General features: G+C 44.0%; 1 protein-coding gene across 1 annotated transcript in view; it reads left to right on the top strand.

Moving 5' to 3' along the window:
• CSMD1 (CUB and Sushi multiple domains 1) overlaps positions 1-18,784 on the top strand; it is a 1,790,960-nt gene extending 1,772,176 nt beyond the window's left edge. The window contains exons 63-68 of the mRNA XM_082374695.1: positions 571-615; positions 3,524-3,685; positions 6,717-6,829; positions 7,611-7,698; positions 13,882-14,014; positions 14,109-18,784. Of these exons, the coding sequence (XP_082230821.1) occupies positions 571-615; positions 3,524-3,685; positions 6,717-6,829; positions 7,611-7,698; positions 13,882-14,014; positions 14,109-14,268 (701 nt within the window). The 3' untranslated portion in view covers positions 14,269-18,784. The remainder of the gene's footprint in view (positions 1-570; positions 616-3,523; positions 3,686-6,716; positions 6,830-7,610; positions 7,699-13,881; positions 14,015-14,108) is intronic.
• The last annotated feature ends 669 nt before the right edge of the window (positions 18,785-19,453 follow it).

Here is a 19,453-nt window from a genome sequence, read left to right as displayed (position 1 = left end):
ATGTTTCCTTTGCCCCTCTCTCTCAGAAATAGCAAAATACACACTTTAAAAAAGTGATAATTTGTGGTTTGATGCAAAACTATAAAAGCAAAGAGATTATGAGTTTAAGTTGATAGACCAAGTTAAACATTCTGCAGGGAAATACTTTGATGTTATTGACTGTTAACTTGTGAGTTCACTGATTGGGTTGGGGACCTGGAAACCTGAGAAGGGTTATGAAGTCATAGTGATTTTTTGTATATTACCTTTCAGTTGGGGGCAGTAGATCCCAAACAGGAGTGACAAAGGGGTATAAACACCCTCATTTACAAGGCTCTCTGTTGTAACACACTAAATGCAAATGCGCATGTCAGATCCAGATTGATTTCCACTACGAAACTCAGTTTTCCCACAAAAGCAAAGGATATTCTGCTGTGAATATAAGGGTTTAAAATGGATATGTGTAAGATATTCCTATTTTGTGCATTCAAGAAATCTGGAGAAAGGAACATTGCTTCAATTTGACATTTTTTCAAACTTATTCGAAAATAAATGTTTTTTGAAAGTGATAATTTGTCTTTTTACTTGTAGGTAAAGGAGTGAGAGAAGTTAATGAAACAGTTACTAAAACTCCAGGTTTGTATACCAGAACAGTTATAGATTTAAATCAAATAAAGTGATTTGTTCTCTCCTATACTCTGTGCAGTGAAACAAATTTTAACATGCAAATTTCTGATTCCGTTAGTTGATGAACAAGTTAATGCTTCAGTTATTTAAAACACCAAGCCTACACAGATTCCTCTTTCTCTCATAACTGTGGTTTGTTAATGGAACAATACTTAAAAGGAAAACCTTTGTCCTTGTCACATGCTGTTTTATTAAAAGGTGCCTTAGGCATTTTATAGGCAGAAATGGACATCAAATACTGACCCAGAATGTGGTATAATGGAGAGCCTTATAAAGAGGGTTGTGATTCTTTCCTCCAAATGAGGAAGTTACAGTAAAGGACGCTTTATGACAGCATCAGCTGTGAATTCGAGCAGTTCAAATGCGGGGCTCCATTTTTTTTCCCAAGTATCTCTGTAATTCAGACATCCTCTGCCTCCGAATATGTTAATTATCGCTTTTTGTTGTGTGTGGTACCTTGCTTAATGCATGCCATAGCAGATGGGAAAGATGCAGTTTTATTTCCTAACGAAGATGTTCATTACTACAAATCACCTGGCCTATTGTATCTATGTTATAAATTTAGAGAATATTTAAACAATACAGTGTGTCCCCAAATTATAATATAAGTCAAACTTTAAAAAAAAGTTTAACAGAAACAGAAAACATTTATAAATATATAAGGTCCCTTTTCTGGGGTTTTCCTTACTCAGGTTTTCGCACTTGTTTCTCAGACATAAAGCTCCGTTCCAGGATCAAAGGTGGAAGGAGTATGTGGAATGCTATGGTTAAGTAACAGTGCTGGGTTTTGCATTTAATTCTTAGATGAGGCAAAAAGTTCCAACATAGTTAAAGGAATCCATCCAGTGTACACCGTGAAGTATAAAATCTACCTTAAAAAAAACCTTCTGGAGTATTCTATGTAAATGTTATTTATACATATCAAATACAGAAATCAATGCTCTATACAGGCAACATATTCTTCAATAAAACGACACAGTCGTTGGTGCTGCTGGTGGTGCTGGTGCTGGTGCTGGTGGTACTGGTGGTACTGGTGGTGGTGCTGGTGGTACTGGTGGTGGTGCTGGTGCTGGTGGTGTGTTTGTCCTGTTCTGTTTGCTGCGGTGGTCGTGAAAAGTCTGCAGGCTCTTTCTGAAGCTGCAGGCACCCCGTCAGCGTGCCTTACCCTCTCTGAAGGGAAGTGCTGATTCAACAGGGGTCTTTGTGTAGGAGGCACAATCTAGCACCTCCCCGTCGGTGGTTACAGTACACTGCAAACCACCAGCAACAGGTCAGAGGACAGAGACCCGAAAAGATCATCTTCCACGTCCCCGATGGTCACAGCGGGACACAGACCAGCCACTGGGCAGACCAGCCAGGCCGACCCACTCGGATCCACCAACGAGAGGGACCTAAGTGCGAGGCCCAAACAAGTGCGTTCACAGCTCCAGTTGAGTGTATGCGTTCTGATTAGGGAAAGCAATCTTGACGTTGTTTTCCAGGCTGTTTATTTTAGAAAAGGCTGACAAGGCATTCGGGGCTCGCTGATTAAGAGTGTGGCTCAGTGATGCTGCTGATGGCGGGCAGACCTGTTCAGTGTCGCTGGTCAGTCAGCAACTGTGTCAGATGCCCGTGTCATAGCTCCGCTTCAAACTTACTCAATTTTTAAAATTACTGTTATTAGGAAGTTGGGTCCATCAAAGCCATAGGAAGTGATGACATCTGTTCTTCAACTCTTCTGTCACTAGGTGATGTCTTATAGGGTCAGTCTGTCTGGGAAGATGGGAAATGGGACTGGAAAGAAAAGGGACGCTATGCTTTGTCCTCCTCACGTGTTGCCATAAGTGCATTTGCTAAAAACTATGTTTAGGGAGACACAAATCTTTCTTTCCACCTAGGAAGTCCAACAATACGTTCTGACCAGTTCCACTCACGGTGGATCTTGTCCAGTTAAACAATTTACACACGTCATGAGACAAAAAGCAAATAGAAATTTAGTGGCATCATTGATGTAGATTTATCTCAATTACCCTGTAAAATTTTATATCAATATTGTAAAAGTATCAGGATTTTATACATATTTATTAGCAGAAATGTAAAAAATGATTTTTTTTCTAACCAGTGAAAAGAGAGAATAGCTCAATAATCTTTGCAAGAATTCCTGTCCCAGATGACTTGTAATGTTTTAAGAAGACTTTCTGCCTTTTGTTTCTGAACTTAAAAGATGCCATCTGACATCATTTAATCTAGCTTTCTTACCAACACTGGACTATTTTTTATAAGGAGATTAAAGAGTAGAAGAGAGAGATGAGAGATTGGCTCTACTTACAAAATAAAGACCTCAAGAAATAAAACATCTTTGTCTTCATATGCTGGTCTGTGCAGTCATGGTGGTGCTTTGAAGTGCCGGCTTTCTGAGGGCAGAAGGCTCCTGACAGATGCTGTCAGTTTTCTGAGCCTCCTAAGTCTTTCCAAAGTTAGTAGACTTAGATATTAAATGAAGTATCAGTAGTGATTTTCCAGGTCAGTTTAATGTATTTATTAAGCCTGATACAGTCTAACCTAATAACTGGGAGTCCCACTTCACCCTACACTCTGGCCTTGCCAGACCTGGTAAGAGAGGTGTGCGCTGGCATCTACAAGATTTTTCCGACCAGGTGACAGATGTGCATTTGCATCTCACAGTACTGTCCCTGCTCCCTGCTCGGGTCATCTGATTTTTACCCCTGCTGTGCAGGGACACGCAGGTAGACCATCTTTGTCTTCCTCACTGTCACTGCTGTGCTGTCTTACTGAACAACGTTATACCTTCTGTGTATTAGGATATCTAAATGGAATTTTTCTGTGGGTGCTAACAGTCATCTTTTCTCCCCCACAGTTCCTTCAGATGTATTTTTCATCCATTCAGTGTGGAAGGGATATTATGAATATTTAGGGAAAAGACAGCCTGCAACCCTAACTGTTGACTGGTTCAACGCAACAAGCAGCAAGGTGAACGCAACCTTCGTTGAAGCCGCCCAGGGGGAGCTGAAGTTGGCAGGTAGGTGCCGAGGGGTTTCATTAACCCCGACGTGAGCAGGGGCAGACCCTCCGGCTTCTCGCAGAGAGGGCACCAACGCGTGTCAAGTGCTGGTTAACGTTACCTTGGCTTTGCATCTGCTGCGTCGCACTGGATCATCTCAGTAACCACGACAGGGTGGTACTACTGTCTCATTTTAAAGATTACAAAACCAGTACAGAAAAGTGAATTAACGAGCTCAAGGTGACACACAGATCGTCTTAAGTCAAAGATGTAAGATTTATGTCCAGATATTCATGTCTCCAGAATTCATTCTTTTGCTATTCTCTCTCTCTCTCTCTTTTAACTCATTTGCTCCTGGTGAGTTTTTATTGATGTATCTCAGTTAATAAAGCAATAGCTCTGATTTATATGCCAGACACTATTTTAAGTGCTTTATATACATATTGTCCTTTTCGTTCTTACATCCGTCTGTGGTGTATTCTTATTAAACACCTTTTTTTTTTTTACTGATTAAAAAAGAGAGACACTCAGGGAAATTCAGTGGCCTTGCTAAGTGGATACGACAGAAGTAGGATTTGAGCTCTGCCATCAGAATCTCAGCGATTAGAATCTCGAGCTCAGGCTCTCAACCAGTAAGACACAGAATTACCTTCATGACTGAATCTAGTGCGTTTTGTTTTTTCAGTTATCTCACTTCTGACAACCATGTGTCTTTTTCTATAGACTGACTCCTGAAGGGATCAGACTCTGAGTTGTCCACAAGCCCCAGCACTGGTTCTGAACACCAAGGGGCCCCCGATGGCACGCACACACTCACTAGTTACTAGACAGACACAGATTCATCTCTAGAAAGTATGAGAGCAGGTCAGGACTCCTCCCCATCCCTCATGTCTCACTTTCCTGCTTCCTTGGATGGGAAAACATCTAAAAATGGTACACATACTCTGGATTTAGGAAAAGAAAAATAATTCATACTCAGAGATTTTTAAACAGGTACATATTTATGAATTCGTAGTCCAGGGGCCCCAAAATTGCTTTGCATCTTAACCCTGTGAATGTGTAAATGATTTAGACCGGTGCTCAAATCTGGTCCTGTGTCAGAATAAACTGAGACTTTGTAAAACATTCAGATTTCTTAGGCTCACCCATCTCCTTTAGATATTATTTCTCTTCGTGGAGTTCGGATTTTTTTTTTCCCAAAGAAAATGCTCTAGTGTGATTTTGATGCAACTGATGTCTGTGGATAAGTGTTGGGAAATCTCTCGTTTGGATTTGGGAAAGCGGGTGGATCAAGGGTTGTTCTGGCTGAGTCCCAAGTGGATATAAGTCCACCTGCCATGTGCATTCTGATGAGGAGGGGGTGTGGAAGAGGAAGGGAAACTAACATCCACGGAGGGCCAGCTGGGGCCCTGGTGGTCTGCTGAGTGCTCTCATTTAAACACCGTAAAAGTTGCCTCATACATAGTTTATTTCTGCTGATAGTATATAGAAGTGGGGTTCAGAGTTTTAGAGGTTAAACTGGACGCCAGAAACACAGAGCTGCTGATGGTGGGCATGATGGAGCCCAAAGTCAAGTCCTTAGGTGGTCGTTCTTGTCCGTGGGTCCCCTTCCATCCTATGTGATGGGCCAGTGGAGACTCTTTCTGCGATGTTAGAGTTTCACTTCTCTAACGGGAGTTGTTGGGAATGAACTGCTGGAGTCCCTGAAGCGAACAGCGTGATTTTCCCTTGAACCTGCCTCTCTACACAGAAGACATTTGGGTTCATTATTGTTATTTAATATCTGTTTGTTTCTTTACTTATTTATTTAGTTCCTCCTCTGAGTAGGGAACTAGCCGTAGCTGCAAACACATTCTCCCCCTTGCCACACCGTGACACCTCTGGTCAATGCCACTCAGCAGTCATTCCGAGCAGCTTATGAGTAGCTAAGAGGTGTGACTGTCAGTCACTTCACGCCCAGGGTCTCGCGGGCTCCACAAGTATGTCCGTCACACTTTGGCCACCCTGCTGCTCATTTCATTTTAGTAAGTGCAATTCATCTGCATAAGTAGCTATATTTGGGGTCATTGTTATGGTCTCTCTTTTTTTATATTGATTTAGAAATATTTATTTTTTTCCCATGTTGAAATTTTATGATAATTTTGTACTAACTCCCCATGTGTCTTTTCAACATAGTTGTCTTTATCACAATTGTCATTTTTTAGTGATTCAATATTTTTTTAAATAAATTTATTTATTTATTTTTGGCTGCATTGGGTCTTTGTAGCTGCGCGCGGGCTTTCTCTAGTTGCGGCGAGTGGGGGCTACTCTTCGTTGTGGTGTGTGGGTTTCTCATTGCGGCAGCTTCTCTTGTTGCAGAGCACGGGCTCTAGGTGCGTGGGCTTCAGTAGTAGTGGCACGCGGGCTCAGTAGTTGTGGCTCGCGGGCTCTAGAGCGCAGACTCAGTAGTTGTGGCACATGGGCTTAGTTGCTCCGCGGCATGTGGGATCTTCCCGGACCAGGGCTCAAACCCGTGTCCCCTGCATTGGCAGGCGGATTCTTAACCACTGCGCCACCGTGAAGCCCATGATTCAAGATTTTTATAGATGAATTTCCATTTAAAGTTATTATAAAATATTGGCTATATTCCCTGTGCTGTGCAATATATTCTTGTAGCTTGTTTAGTTCATACACAGTAGTTTAATCCCCTAGGTTATGGTCTCTTTTTTTCCTACATACTCCTGTCCTCAGAAGTGAGTAAAATATGAATAAAATGCTGGGTTTAAAAAATTAATGAACTGAATGCATATTACTTTTGTTCTTTCTGTGGGGTAAAGATGTTGAATTGAGTGAAATAGATGATACTTAAAGATAAGACAAGGACTTTCATAAGAAGTGATTTTTAGGAAAAAAGTACTGAAGCTAAAATTTAAAAATAAAAATATTAATCTCTGTGATTTAAAACATTATCATCTCTGTACCATATTCCAAATCAAATGGATCGAATGCCTGCGTTACTGACTCATAAGCATTCCCACGTTGTAAGAATAACCCCCTGATCGTTTCCTAGGCGTTTACAAGAAGGAAGAGGCCCACTTACTTCTGAAAGCTTTTCAGATTAAAGGCCCAGTGGACATTTTTGTCAGCAACTTTGAAAACGACCCCTGGGGGCTGGATGGCTACGTGAGTACTCCCTGGGCGGGGTTTCTAATCACCGCGTCTGCGCAGCGCTGGGGGCGCCTGGGGCGATTCCTTTCCGAGAGCACCTGGTCAGGTCCTGTCTGCCCCGTGAAAACTCAGCCGGCCCTCATCCCAGCTGCGTGGCCACTTCACCCCTTCACTGTATGATGGAAGAAACCTGTCTCTGAAATGAGAAACAAACTGGCCAGGAGCAAATGGGCTGTTCCTGCCAGAGAGCTTAGATCCAGACCACATCCCACCGTAAGGGTGGGGACCAAACTCCTTCCAAGGCCACTGGTAACCACCCCGAAAGTTCTAAAAGGTAGCATCCCCAGATAAACAGAGATTTAAGACACCCCCTTCACTTTCTTCCTTGCAAGTTAACCCTTTGCTTCTGCTTTAATTCATCATCCAACTCGAGGGTAAACGGCCTCACGTGAGGTACACGAGGCAGTAGTTGTGACACAGCGAGTTTTACATAATGTAGGTTCTGACGTAATTCATATGTGTGTCCCCGTTTACCAAGGGTACTTAACCTATATATATGTTGTAAAAAACTACTGTTCTTGAGATCAAAACAAGAGAGAGAATTTATTTGTTAGTTGAAGTTCATGTCTGTATTTTTCAATTTCTAACTATAAGTGGGTCACTTGAAGAAATGACAAATTTTTTTAAATAGTTAACCTTTACTTTCTAAATAGAAATAATATTTATATTATGATAAAAGAAGAGATTATCATTAATCCTTGTTATGCATTGTTTTTTCCTTTTCGTGCGTTATCAGGTATCATCTGGACTTGAAAGAGGAGGATTTACTTTCCAAGGTGACATACATGGAAAAGATTTTGGGAAGTTCAAGCTGGAAAGGCAAGGTACACTGCACTTACGTTGTTTTTCAAAGCAAATATCAGGTTGGCTTTCAGATGATTAAGCTGAGTGTGATGGAAAGGGCATGACTCTGAAAGAAACAGAAACAAAAATAATGGAAGAGACACATATTTTACAGCTGGATGAAAAAAAAACCCTTCTTTTGAATAGCAAAATAGACAATATCAGCTGCAATAAATATGCCAGACATGGAATTAATATACAAAGAGATATTTTGAAATAAGGGGAAAAAGCAAAGATGAAACACAATTAAAGAATAAACTACATTACCTTAAGAAAATTATAAGACTAACTAAAATGTCCAACAAACTATGAAAAGATCTTTAACTTCAAAAATATGTATTATGACAACAAAGATCATTTTCAGCTATGAGAATGCCAGCGTTTCTTAAAAGTGATTTGGGGTGGGCAGTAGAAACAGGCACCTGGGTGTTCATTTTGGTGGGTGTATGAGTAGACGTGTACAGTTTGACGGTATTCTTTCATCGACAGGTCGATCCCTAAAATTTTAAATCAGACAAGGGTGACCATTATTTTTTGCATATTCAGGTAGGTCTACAGCAGGACTACTTTAAATAGTTGAAATTAGAAATAATCTGTGTATCTCACACATCTATCATAAATGAATTGCTTACATCAATAATTTTATACAATGTGTTACATTAAAGAGAAAACAATTTAATTCAGTATATTTCATTAAAGAAACAAAGATAACATATGATGTAGAAAGGTGTTCACGACTTAGTTATGAGAAAAAAGTTTGCTCTAGACAGACAGACGGGGCAGCTATGCCTGTTTTCCTTCTTTATCTCTTTCTCAAATACTTGATTACGTCTCAGTAATCAGACAAGAAAAGTGTATGAAGAACAATCACTAGATGTGAAGCTTACCTCATCTATGTGCTAGTTTTGTAATCCAGGATGAATTATAATATTCTTGAGCCTATTTCTTCATCTGAAATCTCAGTAGAGAAGTCAGTTCCTGGTTGCTGTGAAGATTAAGAGTCAATATGAGGGTTTGCTTTGTGCTAAAGCTCTTTTCACACATGTCTTTACTTGTGTTGCTACTAACACAGATGAGAAGATGCATTTTTTTGTAATGAGATGAGCTCCGCATTTCTCCTGAATAGTATCAACTACTTTATACTTTACTTACGGAATGCTACTAACATTAATTTTATAGAGAGGAATATTGCTATGTAGGATTTGATGCCAGAGCAACCTGTCAGAGGAGCACGAGTGTAATATTTGGTGATGATTGTCACTGATGAATTCATTTCATAAAACTTTTATCAGGGACTTCCCTGGTGGCACAGTGGATAAGACTCCACGCTTCCAATGCAGGGGGCCCGGGTTCAGTCCCTGGTCAGGGAACTAGATCCCACGTGCATGCTGCAACTAAGAGTTCGCATGCCACAACTAAGGAGACCTGGAGCCGCAACTAAGGAGCCTGACTGCCACAACTAAGGCCCAGTGCAACCAAATAAATAAATAAATACATAAATATTAAAAAAAAATCTTTTATCAATATACCGGGGGATTCCAAAGGAAATATATACCAACCTGTATAATATCATGCTTAAAAAGCAAAAAACTTGACCAAAAGGGACATTTAATCATAAAATACTCTAAATCCACCTTTCCAAGCTAAGAACTTTTAAATAGAAGAGCTTTAACTTACAATGTCTGTGTTGGCTGAGATGATTTTTTAAATGGGGTTGTATTATTTTGAGATAATGAAATAGACCAACACGAATGATGGGTGAAGTTTTCTTTTGCTCTGAGCCAAACCCTGTAGTTATTTGCCCTCCTTTCTCCCCGATGCACACGCTCTAGTAATTTTGTCTAAGGACACCCCAGCAAGCTGTGCACGATACTCTGTGGATGTCTGCGTTTACTCATCCAATGAGCCTGACCCAAACCGTCACTTTGCTATTGCAAATTTTCTTTGCATTGCCCCATTTCTTTTTAATCTAACAAAATAACAGCTTGCTTTAACAAGTAATCTTTCTTCTCATGTGATGATGAGCTTATTGTCAGGAAAAACAATTTGCCTCACAAAATAATTTGAATCACAAGCGAGTCTCCCATTCAACTAATTAGAAACGTCTAATACTTCAACAACAACCATTCATTTAAGAATTATGGCTACACTCTATTTTTATGGTTAAAAATAAACAACCTCTTAATTGTCTCCAGTCAGTAGATAAACTGGAAAAAAATGTGATTATCATTAAACGGACACTAAACCAAGTTAGTTTGAAAGACAACTCTGATGCAAAAACTTGTATAAGAAACTGAAAAATAAATTGGTTTTCCCATTAAAATTGAATCCCCTCCCCCAAATATACACAATCAGAATGGGAGAAGGTGCAAGCCATGTATCTAACAAGGGACTTGTGTCCAGAATGTATAAACCCTTACGGCTAAACAGTACATAGGCAAATAACCTAACTAAAACATTGGCAACGAATTTAAATAGACATTTCAACAAAGACATAAAAATGACCAATAAGCCAATGAAAAGATCCTGAACATCATTAATCATTAGGGAGACACAAATCAAAACCACTTCACACCCACCAGCACGGCTCGGATCATAAAGACAAACCAGTGGAGGCAAAGCTGTGCAGAAACTGGAGCGCTTGTACTTTGCTGATGGGAAAGTACCGATAAAAATGGCGCAGCTGCTGTGGAAAACAGCCTGGTAGTTCAAGTAGGTAAAACATGGCGTAACCACAAGATTCAACAGTTCCACTCCAACATGTATAGGCAACAGAACTAAAAACATGTTCACACAAAAAACTAGTACACGAATGTTTATACCAGCATTTTTCCTAATTGTCCAATTGTAGAAACAACCCAAATGTCCATCAACTAATGAATGGAGCAACAAAATGTGGTGCATCCACCCAGTGGAATATTATCTTGAAAACATTATGCTAAGTAAGAGAAGCCATTCACCAGAAACACATATTGTATGATTGCATTTATATGCAGTATCCAGAACAGGTGAATCTATATAGACAGAGAGTGGATGAATGGTTGCCTAAAGCTGAGGCTGGGGTACGGAGGATGAGGAATGACTGTAAGGGTACCGCTTTCTTTTAGGGGAGACAGCAGTGTTCTCACATAGATTGTGGTGATCCTTGCAGCACCAAAACCCCCAAGTTTTAATAGTAAAAAACCCCTTGAATTGTATGTATGCATTGAAAGGGTGAATTCTGTAGTATGTGAATTTCTTTCAATAATGCTCTTTAAAAAAATTGAATGGCTCAGCCTATAATGTGAAAAGATGCTCCCCTTCATTCTTAAGAAATGGAACTGAGAAAATAACTACACGCTGTGTTTGGTTTATTAGCGAGTAGTGGTAATAATAGGAAAGGAGGGGCAATGGAAGGAAAGGAGGGAGGGGGAGAGGGAGGGGGAAGGGGGGGTGGCAGGTAGGTGGGGTACAGCCACCCAGGTGCCTCCTAAGACAGTGGTTGGAGTGAAACTGGGACCCCACTTTGGAGAGCAAGTAGGTAAGACTTAGCAACGCTACAAGTTACACATTCTGCTAGGCAATGATTCTACTGCTTAGAATTTATCCTGTATATTCAGACTCCTGCTGATGTATCGCTGTAGAAAAAGAATTTCATGGCGGCATCATAGAAAAAGACCTAGAAATGGCCTAAACGTTCTTCAACAGTAGACTGGCTAAATAAATTCTGGCATAGCCAATTAATAGAATACTGCACACGTGAAAACAATTAAATTCATATGCACAGATGGAAGAAACTCACGAATATATGGTTAAGTTTAAAAAGCCAAATACAAAAAATGTAAATAGTATCCCCATATTTTAGGAAAGTAAGAAAAGAGAAACAATCATATATATTAATAGTACATTATGAAAAGGACACTAAAACACAAACAAAAGCAAAAACAAACACCTCGTCAATCATAAAGAGGAAAACTAGTGTAAAGGGCAAGGAGTGACCCTTTATTTCCATCGTCTTTATAGTATTTGTTTCTGTATCCGCTTATGCCCTTTTAATTAATATCATGTGCATGCATTACCCTTTAAATTATTAAAACACAGGTAAATAATTGAAATTAACTAGGAGCTCCACACAGCATAATAATATCAGAGTAAAGTCAGGAGTTTAATTCACAAAGACCTTTTATGTTGCCCTGTGTTGTGATGTGAGGTCTCCTGCGGCAGGTCCATTATCCAGGATTTTATTAATTGGAAGTCTGATATCTATTATGGCCAAAAATATATAGTCTTGTTTGCAGGTAACAGAAAATAGCTTTGGTTAATTTAAGCAGGCTACAAATGTATTAGAATGAGGCAAAGAGATGCACAGAATTATAAACACTTGGAGAATGAGCCATGGTAATTTATGGAAACCATCGGATGTTGAACTACTCCAAAGGCAGTACCATTTTTTCATTCCTCAAATATATATTGAGCAACTGTTGTGTTCTAGGTTCTACTGTAGTCCCCGGGGCACTCAAGAGGAAAGCTGGCCAAAAAACTGCCCTGGCGTAATGCAACTTACATTCTAGTAAATGTGGGTCCTGGGAAACTTTTGCTACGTGCCACGCATTGTTCTAAGTAGTGGAGATCTGACATTTAACTCTCACCACAAAACCATGGAGTTGGTGCCCTTTGAGCCGCACCGCGTTTCTCCCTGCTGGACAGCGCCACCCCTGGTGGCTGCGTGTTTCTGCTGCGCGCTGCCCCTGGACTGGCCGGTGGTGGCTGGAAGCACCACCAGGGAGCGCTTGATGTGGTCCCCAGGGCTCTAGCCCCACCCCACCCCAGCCTCACCACAGCCTCAGGACCCAATTCTAAACCGTCTTAGGAGCCTCTGCATCACTTGTGCCAAACTCGATGCCTGGGGGCGGCGGGGAGCTTCCCATTGGCTTAACCCTGCTCACATGCCCATCATCTGGATGCTGAGATTTAGGAGAACAAGTATGTGGCGTTTTCCCCTTGCATGGCAGCTGGTGAATGCATCTGGAAATGAAAAATTAAATCTGATTCATGTGTGCTGATACAGAAGGATCGCCAAAAGATATGGTTAATTTACAAAGTGCCAACATCCAGGATAAAATACATTTATATTAGACCTGAGGGTGGTAGGGAGTAGCATAATCCTGCATCTGTTGAAGGAGATGACAAATAATATTTTTAGGCTTTTATGTGAAAATTCAAGATTTTTTTCTTTAAAAACCTATTTAATTATTTTAAATATTTGATTGTTTCTTTGTATCTGTGGTTTGTAAAAAAAAAAAAGAAACATCCCATAAATTCTGGATATATACTTCTAAAACAAGGTCAGCTTCTTTCTAACAATTCTGCTGTATTCAGATGACCCCAATCATAATTGATCACTAAACGTGCATTGAGTGGTTCCATGCAAGTAAGCCAAATACATTTCAAATTGCAGTTTATAAGTAAATTCTTCAAGAATCAACTGCATTATTTGGCAATAAATGCTTTCTGATTTGAATTTTTAATGTTTGCATCTTTCTCAATGTCGTGCATGTATCTGCCACTGCACATATACGGAGAGTTAATGATTATATCACCTTCGTGATGTTTGAGATGTTTACGCCTGCCTTCCCTTCTAATTGACAGAAGTCATATTTTTGTGTCCGCATAGAAGCCTGCTTCATAACACCGAGTTGCATTCTTTGATCATCTCTAAACTCTGTAGTGAATTTCGGAATCTACCCAAATAAAGGGAGATGGCACCTTGATGCTCACCTATATGAGTGTGACGCCCTCTTTATAGAGAGCTGGGCTCTTTATGTAACTTCAGTGGCACATCTTGCTGAGGCTGCGTCTCAGAGCAGGAGGCAACAGGAGACACTCGCCGTCCCGTAGAGAGACGCGGCCGCGCGCACGCGGTGTCCGCAGCCCCGGGGGAGGTCGGGCGACGGCGCCTTTGTCCCGCGCGCAGTGCGGACGCGAGCCTCTCCCGGCGTCGCTGCGCGTCAGCGAGCGGGAAGCGGGCTGCGCGTCTTCGCCATCGGGAAGGTGGGCCTCCGGAAGGGAGCCCCGGCGGGTCCCGGCCCCACCCCCGCCGCGTGCACGCGCTCCCACGCCCGCCGCAGAGCGCCCCGCGCAGGCTCGGGGCCCGGCTGCAGGGTAAAGGCTGCTCTCTCTTCCAGGCGCCCGAAGCTCGGCTCCAGACCCCGCGCGCCCCCAGCGCGGCGCCAGCAGCGGCTCCGTCGCGGCCGCCATCCTGGCCCCGCTCTCCGCGCTCGTTCTCTCCGGGCTCGCGTTTCACCTCCACAAGCACAGGTAACGTGGCGACACCGCGCTCGCGGGCGTCGCGGCTCCTCCTGAGGCCCTGCGGCCCTGACAGCTCGTCCCCCCCCTTGCCTCTCGCCCGCAGAGCGCGGCCGAAGGTCCAGTACAACGGCTACGCCGGCCACGAGAGCAGCAACGGGCAGGCCTCCTTCGAGAACCCCATGTACGACACGAACTTGAAGCCCACCGAGGCCAAGGCCGTGCGCTTCGACACCACCCTGAACACGGTGTGCACCGTGGTGTAGCGCTCGGGCCGGCCGCCCGTAGCCACTCCTCCGACGCGGACGGCGGGGACCACAGGGGCCACAGGGCCTCCCTCGCCCCGCTGCCCCGCCGCCGACGGACCCCGTCCGGGAAGCGGCCCCCGGCCTCCCCTCCCCGGCGGCCTCCGGGCGCGGTGACAGACGGTAGCACCGCGGTGTGGGTTTGGTTTGTTTTTCTCAATCCCCATGAATACGAATATTCTGGAGAAAAAAAAAAAAGCCCTCTTGAAGAAGACCCCTTTCTGGTAGCCGCACACACCTGCAGACGCTTCACGCCGTCCCTGCCGAGACCGGACGAGCTTCGAGGGACCCGCAGTCACCTCGGGGTCCATCCCCAGGGCCATCTGCAAATTTCCCACTCAGCTGTTCTCTTGCAGAAGTTTTGATGCACAATTTTTTGCACTAGTGTGTTCTGAATGACTAAGATTCTGATAAATAAACTATTCACACGGGGTTTCCACACACTCTCCATTGTATATAAGCTGTCAAGCTAAGCATCCCACCCGCAGGGTTTAGTTGGCGCGTTAGAAAAAGAAAACACAGCCCCAGTTACGGCACAGGTTTTAAAGGAAAAAGAGTATTGAAGAGATTTATTTTATTATTGCTTTCTTTTAGCTTCATAGATGTGCTGAATTCACTGAAAATGTCCGATGAGGAAAAAAAGAGGCCTTTTTATTTCCCACGTGTTTTCTTTAGTCCTGTCACCTCCTGTGATCGTCGCTCTCACGCTACTTCCGAGCAGGTTTGCAGCATGTTCTGTTTGCCGTGTACAGATGTGAATAGTAATTTATTTTAGTCGCTCACACTCAGAACCTGTGGGTTTTGGCTCACAGCACGGTCTTCCCTTGCGCATTGTGATTTTTTCCTTTCGCTGCCATCACTGGTATCGCGTTGAAGGACAGTGAACCACAGTAGCCCCGGAATATAGTGGAAAAGGTTCAGGATCACAATATCAAGTGTTCCTTTAGAGGCAAGGAAAAGTCACACCCACTCTTCTTTCCCGATGACATAATTTATGTATTACTTAGTCTTTTGTTTCATGCTTTATAATTCCAGATGGAAAGAAAATTTCAGTGACTTTTCAAGTTTAAAATTCATCATAGGTAAATTATGAATTGCAGTATAAATAAAATAGGTGTGATTCCCCCCACGTGGATAAAATCCAAACACGAAGTAGAAGATGCGGCAATGAGAATTCAAAAGTGAAAAACAAAGAAGTCAAGATCACAGCTCATTCTTTCAGAAGTTTCGATCTCAGCATCTTAGTCGCTCTCACCCACTGGGCGCCCACTGTTCTGTTGCCTGTTTGAAGGGGCACAGCCGTCAGGAGGCACGGCCAACCTCCTCTGGTTCCCCCGGCCTTCCACACCCCACAGCGTTGAACTCCAGGGTACTGTGATGAGTTCTCTGCTCCTTGCCCTCTGGCCAAGCTGGCCACAGGACCGAGATCTGTTTTGCAGCCTGGAGTCCTTATGGCTGTTTCTCCTTAGACCAGATGAGGTCAGCCAGAGCCAAGCTCCTAACACACCCAGGGAGCCGAAACAAAGAGAAAACGGGAGGAAGTTTGTGTGCAGGGGAGAACAGGATTACTATACATACGAGGTGTATATATATACATACATATAGATAAATATAATATCGTGTACATATGCGGTTTGACTCATTCAAACTAGGTGCAAAATGCTGACTTCAGAGTCTGAATTAATGTCTCTCCACATCCCCGACCTGCTTGCTGGTCAACGACGTTACGAAACCCTGAAACGACAGGACATACATACATACCAGAAACCACAGATCAGATTAGACATGATTCTCCTTTGTGTGCAAAGTCAGAGTGTCCTCGGTTGCCAGTTGGGAGCATGTTATTTAAAAAAAAAAAATACTCCATGAAATTTCCTTGCGAGAATTCTGCCTAGTTTCTTCCCAGGGTGTGTGCAGTGTTAATCAGATTCCTGCGAGGTGTTGGAGGGTCCTGTTCAAGCCGTCGGCAAGTGCGCTCTCTGGGTTCGGGCTGGAAGATTCTTTCCGGAAGCAGCCAGAGCACGTGGAGGGCAGGAGCCCCTCTGACAGGTTCTGTGCTTCAGAGCTGTTCAAACTGCTGCTTGTCCCACACATCTTGCCTTTCTTCAGGCTAGCTGCAATAATTTTTTTCTCCTGTAAAATATTTTGTAAACAACCACAAAAAAAGCTACTATAAAAAAGGGGAAAGAACGCTGGCATTATGATCAGGAAAACCATCGTCATCCCCCCATCCATCCGTCTCGCCACCCCGCCACATGCTGCTGACATGAAGTAGGTGCAAACGACCTTTTTGTACAGAGATATATTTTTTATGAAGAATTTGTAAAATTATTAAATATGCTGTAATTTTTTGATTAATGTAGGTAACTTGTTAAAAAATAAATGTTTTTACAATACAAAACTGTAATTTTCCCAATAATGTACAATGTACTCTCTCTAGCTGACGTTCAGTTCTGATCCTATTACACATGTATTAATATTAAAGTGACCTGTTAAAATGAACAGTATCCTTTTTGTCAAAAAAAAATTATACAGAGAGTGTAATATAGCCTGTGCAATGCCACCTATCTTTAAAGCAAATCAGAGTTCTAATTAAATATTTAATTTTAGATTTCTATTTTTCAGTGTGAATTTATTTTATCTTTAATAGGTGCATGCGAGTCTCTGGAAGGGAAGGAAGAGAATGAACATGTCATTGATGGGCTTTCACTTTATTTAGGACGAGGGTCGATGTTTTCCCAAGACACAGCGTCACCGTCATGGTTAATAAATAGCACATTTATGAGAAGCCGTGATACAGAGAACAGCAACGTGGAAGCTGACAGAATTCTTGACAGTTTTTGCCTTAAAGTCAATGAGAGCTTTTAGTTCCCTCCAACCCAAAATCAAGCCTAAATTTTTATGATAAAAAAAAAAATTGGGGGCTTCCCTGGTGGCACAGCGGTTAGGAATCCTCCTGCCAATGCAGGGCACATAGGTTCGAGCCCTGGTCCGGGAAGATCCCACATGGCCGTGGAGCAACTAAGGCCGTGCACCACAACTACTGAGCCTGTACTCTAGAGCCCACTAGCCACAACTACTGAAGCCCACGCTCTAGGGCCCGTGAGCCACAACTACTGTGCCTGCTCTCTAGAGCCCACGTGCCACAACTACTGAAGCCCGCGCGCCTAGAGCCTGTGCTCCGCAACAAAAGCCACCGCAATGAGAAGCCCGCGCACTGCAACGAAGAGTATAGCCCCCGCTCGCTGCAACTAGAGAAAGCCTACGTGCAGCAACGAAGACCCAACGCAGCCAAAAATAAATTTTTAAAAAAAAATTGGGAGTTCTTTCTGTAGGCCTTCACAACACTGAAAATGCCATGTAAGAAAATTGTAGACAGATTTCACGGAACATTTCAAGGATCACGAGTGAGGAAGGCTCAGAGCATCACCCCTCAGAGCACCGTTAGAGTTCAGAGCCAGCTCCCCACTCCCTCCTGGGCTGAGAGAGACAGTGCTTTCCCAGTCCTTAGTGGCCCGTCAGGCGGGATGTCTTGCAGTTAAGCACAATGATATACTAATTTTCCTGAGAATCAAATTATTACAAAATAAAAAACAACCAATAAACAAAAAAATAGCCCCAGCGTGGCGTCCAAGTAACAGTTTTGACATCCAACCTAGAGTCTGGGTCTCGGTGGACCCGCGGATGCCTTTAAATGCTAAGGATTAGGACCTACTATGCAGCAGACACAGCTCCAGATGCCCGACATACATTCAACATAGTCTAGCAAAGTGGGTTTTACCACTTTGATTTTATAGATGACGAAGCAGAAATGCAGAGACATGAGTGACATTACCCAACCATGCACAGCCCGGCAATGCTGATATTAGAGGCCAGTTTTCCCTTGCTTTAACTTTCTTCTTTTTCACCAAAAAATCGTGATTAAATTCATCAGTGTTCCCTTTTTCTGCAATTAAAAATGTCACTCTAACTGTAAATATATGTTTTGTTACGTCTGGTAAACAATGACCACAAGCTAATTTCAGGAGAAATAAATACTGCGTGTGATCAGCTGTAATACCCCCAGCACTGCTCCTATGTGATACATCTGGGAGCTCTACGATTGGCCTGTGTGATAGCCTGTCTAACACGCTGACAGCACGTGAGAGTTTACTCCTCACTGACCCCGGCCTCGGGGCGCATCTTGAAGACTGACCGGGAATTACCGAGTCTCCTGTGTCTGGAGGGTTCGGGATGTGGCCGCCCGTCCAGCACCGAGGAGGTCCTCCAACAGCCGCTGAATCTGAACCAGCTGTGGGGCTCGCACACTCGTTCTGGCCCCTTCCTGTGACGGCCCGTGAGTTTTCCACACTCTCACCGCCCGCCCGGCGAGCCCACCACCTAGTGATGCGGCCCTTCGTCCCCAGCCGGGGCTCCTGACAGCACGGGATAGAACCGGACTTGCTCCTTGTCTGGGTTGGACAGCTTCCACAGGACGGCAGGGGGCTTCGCTGAGGCGAGGGAGCCCAGAGCAGCAGCGCCCGTCTCTCTGGACGTCACCGTTCGTGGAACCGGCCCGGGGCCCTTTTCGCCTGACAGCAGAGCCCAGCGACCCCCGGGAACGCTCTCCCGATGACCGTCATTTTGTGGGGTGTCAGCGCAGGTCCCCCGCCTCCCTGAGCCAGGGCCCCCCTCGCGGGGGCGGAGCCTTGAGGGGCGTGAGAAAAGCCCGGGACACGTGCGCCCGGTCTGCCGGGTCCCCAGCATCCCCGCAGCATCCATCCTCCCCGGAGCCCAGCCGTCACTCCTCTGCGCCGCTTCCTCCCCAGGGCCGGGCGCTGGGCCGTCTTCTTGATCCTGGGCGCCACCCCACACCTTTCCGAAACTCCTTTTCTATTTTCTTCAAGTCAGTCACGCTCGGTGCTTCCACCGCTGCGCGGGAACCCGGCGGACGTAACTACAGTGGAACAGATTCAGAAGGCGCCTCCCGCTGACCCACCCTCGGGGCTCAGCCCCCGGCTGCCGTGGACGCCTCCGGCCCTGTAGCTTCGTCGAGTGCAGGCTCCACCGAGGGTCACAAGGCAGCCACTGGGGGGCTCCTCATTACGGAGGCACTGCGGTCGGAGGGGCCGCGCGGTCTGCGGCACTGCGCGGGAGGCCTGGGTGA

The sequence above is a fragment of the Balaenoptera borealis genome, assembly GCF_965194805.1.
Source record: "Balaenoptera borealis genome assembly, chromosome: 21".
NCBI classification, from domain to species: Eukaryota; Metazoa; Chordata; class Mammalia; order Artiodactyla; family Balaenopteridae; genus Balaenoptera; species Balaenoptera borealis.
This window is presented reverse-complemented; position numbering and strand designations above follow the sequence as displayed.